Source organism: Otolemur garnettii, unplaced genomic scaffold (assembly GCF_000181295.1).
Source record: "Otolemur garnettii isolate 467f Iridium unplaced genomic scaffold, OtoGar3 scaffold00096, whole genome shotgun sequence".
NCBI lineage: Eukaryota > Metazoa > Chordata > Mammalia > Primates > Galagidae > Otolemur > Otolemur garnettii.
The window spans coordinates 1,907,356-1,911,993 of record NW_003852491.1 but is presented as its reverse complement, the minus strand read 5'-3'; the positions used below and the strand labels follow the sequence as shown (position 1 = coordinate 1,911,993).

Sequence of the window (4,638 nt, the reverse complement as noted above, 5' to 3'; positions counted from 1 at the left end):
ATTTAGTTTTATTCCCCCCACCTCCTAATTGAACCAAAGACTAAACAAGCATACCTTAATCAGAAAATCCTCCTTCACGGAGTGATCCTCTGACAGAAATTACAGAATTCCCTAAGGGATCAAATATCCCCCTTGTTACCTCTCCCTGACCCCTCAACTGTAAGAATCACACAATCAAAAAGTAACAGTTAAAATGGGGTTAAAACTCTACCCCAGAAAATTCCAGGTTTCCTGAGCCCTAAAGATCCATAGATTTTTTTTTCCCCCACAAGTAAAGTACTGCAGTGGTGCCTTTACATGACGTCAAACTCCTGAAAATCAGGACATGCCAGGAATTGTACTGTCCTTTAATACCATACTTGCTCAAAGTGTCCTACAGATGAGTGTGACCTTGTGTTCTGGAAGCAACATCTAGTACATCTTAAATTGGTTTTGCAAGAAGCCCCCTAAGATTTGAGAGGTGATTCAGGAAACACTAACAGGTGATTGAGCAAGTGAGACAGGATGTGTGCTTGAAATAGGTTAATGCTGTGGGCAGCTAAGGCTCGAATCTGCTAAAATTTCTATGAGAAATGAACCCATCTCTAAATTGTCCCACCCAAAGGATGAAATTAACTGGCTACTTTGCCACTAGTTCCCATCTGTCAATTGTTGAGAGCTACTCCTAAGGCCATTAACTCTCTAGCACTTCTGACCTGCCCTTTGCACAGGCTAAGTAGATGCCTATGTCAGGCCCTGCCCTTGAGCAGGGTGTCACAGGTGATTGTAGAAAAAAGCCATTGGCATGTACAGTAATAGCAAATGCCCAGCAGGTGGTGTTGAGGTTTAACAACTGGCTCTTCTAGGGGAAAAAGCTTTGACCTGTTGCATTTGCCCATGACACTGGTGTAAATATTTCCATTACAGACAATTTCATGCTACCAACATGATATCATGGGAAGCAGAGTTGAGAAAAAATGAGCACAGTTGATTCTCATGTGTCTATCCAAGACAACTCCAGCACACCCCTGGGAGGGGAAATGAGTAGGGCACTGACAGCATCTGCTACAGGCACGGCCAGAGCACTCGGTTGCAGACATAGAATCTCATGGTTTTATGTGAACTTTATGCTTTATTCTATGATATCAATGTTTGGACAACTTACCATGAAAACAAGATTACTTTCAAAATCTTTGAATAATTTCATACTTTAGAAAGGTATTCTTTGTTTATCATTTTCACATCATCTCTTCCTCACATTACCAACCGACATCACATTGACACGCATCATGAGATCAGTGAAAACTCATTTAAGAGACCAGACATCAAGGGCTTCTCCATTTGTTCAACCAAACAGTAATGGACATCCCTGAAACTGGACATCTCGTTTCCTGGCTCTAGGAATTAGCACACAACACAGGCCTAGTCAATTAGAGTTTTCTATTCCCAGAGGGATGGGGACAAGACCCCAGATCCAGCCAAGGATACTTTTTGCTTGGAATTATTGGAATAGAAAATCTCTTCCCAGTTGATTATAAGGCCAGCAGGATGAGAGCCTGGAGCCGCTGGTGGCCATTCCCCTCCACAAGGAAACAGACTTCCTGAGGATGACAGAAGAAAGACGAGGTGCAAGATGGAGAATAAGTGAATCCTGATAACATTACTTGTGCCCTTGGATCCAGCTGTGCCTAAAGACAGATACTTGCAGACTTTTAATTACATGAGCTCATAAAATCTCTTCTTTACTTAAGTTACATTGAGTTGAGGTTTTAGTCATTTGCAACCAGAAGATTTCCGGCTGATTCACAGATCTGAGATCACATGAGCTAGACTTTAGTACACATCCTGCCAGCTATCTTTCCTTGGCCCTAACCAGAGTTCAGTTTAGAAGTAAGAATACAGTATACTTGGGCCCTGTGTCCAGGGGGGCTGAAGATGAACCCCAAGAAGATACTGCTCTGCTTGAACTGGTCGAAGGCACAAAGGGAGTCACTTTAGGATCCGGATGCTCATTTTTTGCTCAATGTTCATCTTCTCTAAGGACTGCCAGAGAAAATAGGTGCTAGTCAAGAGGCATGCCTCCACCTCCACCTCCTCTCCCAGGGTCTACCCATCCTGCAGACCCCATCATCCCCTGCCCTTGTCCTTTGGAGATTATTCCCTATATTCATCTGTCCCAGGGACTCCTGATCTCAACTCCCCTGTCTCTAAGAACATTCTGACCTTGGTGAACTCCAGAAAGGACACGGCCCCATCCCCATCTTCATCAGCCTCCTGCACTGTGCGGTCAGCAATGCTCTCCAGCTGCTCTTCTGTCACCTGTACCCCAACCATCAGCCGGAGAACCTGGAAGGTGAAGGAAGAGGTAGCCACAAGGAGGGGGCACAAAGACTACTCTCCCACCCTCAAAACCTTGCCCACCTCACCCCAAAAGCTATTAGTTTCATAACCCACCTTTCATCTATACTTTACACCATCCCAACCATTTCCCACCATATCCCCCCAATAATTTCCCCACTGCCTCACCATCCCACACTCCCCTCAATAACATGCCCAGACTCGTCACGCAGCTTGTAATCCAACTTCGTCTGGACTCCACACCATTCTTCACCTTGTCCTCTAACAATTCCCAGTTCCATCCCCACTTCATCACATCTCCAGAGTTTCTCAGTCTGGGCACTATTGACACTCAGGGCCAGATAACACCTTGCTGTGGGAGGCTGTCCTATGTTTTGCACAATGTATAGCAACATTCCTGACTTCCCACCAGATGGATGGAAGTCTCTCTACAGGTGTGACCACCAAAATTATATCCAGATATTACTAAGAGGCAAAATGGCCCCAGTTGAGAATCCCTGATCCATTCCAGACCCAATACCCAACCGCTACCCATGCGATCTCCCAACTAACCATGCTCCAACCCCACCTATTCCCATTTCCCATCCCATACCCCATTCATCTGCAATCCTGCATCTACCAACCATCCCACCCTTCATACTTCACATCTCTTGCCCTGGCACTGTCCAACCTGTAGCATCTCCTGCCTGGAGATCTTTCCATCCCGATCCAGGTCATAGAGCTGAAATGCAACTGGAAGAGAGTAAAAGGGGGGAAGGTAGGTGGGCCTGCCCTGGTTCTTTTCCCACAGAGAAGTGGGGTGGTGGTCACTAGGCTCACAAAGGGAGTGGAAGATTCCCGGGTCCTCTCCCTGGGGTGGGTAAACCTGGGTCTCACTTGGACAGACCCCCACAAACTCACAGCGAAGTTTGTTCATTCTGCTGTTGAGGGGTTCAGGTTGCTTGGAGTCCCGGATGCCTGTGTCCTCATCTTCTATAGGTCGAAAATAAGCCAGGACCCTGACGAAGCCTGAGAAATCCACTCGCTGACTCCTGGGGGCACGGAACGTAGGGAGGCAGTGGTCACCTTAGCCATCCTTCTGCCTGGGTCTCTAACTTCCCCTGCCATCCACCCGCATGCAAGTTTTTCCACCTCTACCGCCGCACCCCCAGCAGGGCCGCACCCATCCGGGAAGAAGCTGTCTATAATGCGGTCTCCCAGGGGGTTCACAGCCAGCGCCCCAATCTGTTGAAGATCCATGCGGCTGCAAAATCAAAGTTCAAAGAGGGTAGGGCAAAGATGGCAGGCGGGGACGGGAGTGAAACAGGAAAGTAGGGTCTCACGGGGGCTTCCCCTCACCTCAGGTAGCCCTTCTCGCTCCTGTCCAGTGCCCGGAACCGTTGGTACAGGCGGAGCAGACTGGCCTGCGAGACTGCGGAGAGAGGCGCACGGGTGACGCGGAGAGCTCTCCAGGACCCGCTCCGGACGGCCCGGAGACGGGTGGGGAGCAGGGGTCGGGGGACGGAGAGAACTCAGTGGAGGGGACGTTCATCCGGGGATACCCGGGGAGTGACGCGCGACACACCGAGGTGCCCAGCTGGACGCCCCGGAGGCTCTCGGAGTCCCGGCACTCCCCTCCAGTGAACTAGGGACCACAGTCAACCCTCCACCCGCCGTCAGCTCCGCCTTCGGTTTCTATCCAGACTCCAGAACACAGGGTTCCTGGGCTGATCTGGCCCGCAGCCCGGTGAACTGAGCCCTCCTCACGCCTCTGCGGTCCCAGACTGTGGGTCTTGGTGTCCCAGCTCCGGGGGACCGACTCCCTCGACCCAGCCCTTCTTCTGGGGACCCCGGCGCGGCGTGGACGCTCCTGGGGTCCCCAGCACCCGACGCACTCACAGCCGGTCTCCCGCCGAATGCTGTCCACGTCTGGGATGACCGCGGCGCGGGAGCTGCGCGAGCCCATGGCCACCGCCGCCTGCCGGACCCCGGCGTCCTCTCGTCCCGCCCTAGGGCCGAAGGCCACAGGTCTGGAGAGCTGCCAGGTTCCAGAACCCCGACGTTCTTCGCCTCCTACCCGCGACCCGAGCGAACAGAAAACAATCGTCAGGGTGGCGGGTCAGAGGTGGGTGGGAACAACGGGTTGTTTCAGGCCCGGGAGTGTGAGGTCGGCGCGGGGAGAAGCCGAGAGGCCGTGCCCGCCCTCCCCACGCCTCCCTCGGCCGCGCTGTAACGGTCCGCCCGGCACCGACCCCCTCCCCCGGGCCCGGCGTGGACGCTCAGCTCGGCTGTGGACAGAGTCCAAGTCTTGCTGGGAAGGGC

At 52.0% G+C, this 4,638-nt stretch overlaps 1 protein-coding gene across 1 annotated transcript; it reads right to left on the bottom strand.

Annotated features, from left to right (window-relative positions):
* Positions 1-1,801: 1,801 nt before the first annotated feature.
* CHP2 (calcineurin like EF-hand protein 2) lies at positions 1,802-4,318 on the bottom strand. The gene is made up of 7 exons (XM_003795733.2): positions 4,216-4,318; positions 3,676-3,748; positions 3,500-3,580; positions 3,238-3,368; positions 3,008-3,069; positions 2,203-2,325; positions 1,802-2,022 (listed from the first exon to the last, which is right to left on the bottom strand). Exons 1-7 carry the CDS (start codon positions 4,280-4,282, stop codon positions 1,969-1,971), a joined length of 591 nt encoding a protein of 196 aa, XP_003795781.1. The 5' UTR covers positions 4,283-4,318; the 3' UTR covers positions 1,802-1,968.
* Positions 4,319-4,638: the final 320 nt, after the last annotated feature.

Coding starts and splice junctions, on each gene's coding strand:
- CHP2 (XM_003795733.2), bottom strand. CDS start 4,282: ATGGGCTCGCGCAGCTCCCGCGCCGCGGTCATCCCAGACGTGGACAGC. Junction 3,749..4,215: donor CATTCGGCGGGAGACCGGCT/GTGAGTGCGTCG, acceptor CTCTCTCCGCAG/TCTCGCAGGCCAGTCTGCTC. Junction 3,369..3,499: donor GACAGCTTCTTCCCGGATGG/GTGCGGCCCTGC, acceptor CCGTGCCCCCAG/GAGTCAGCGAGTGGATTTCT.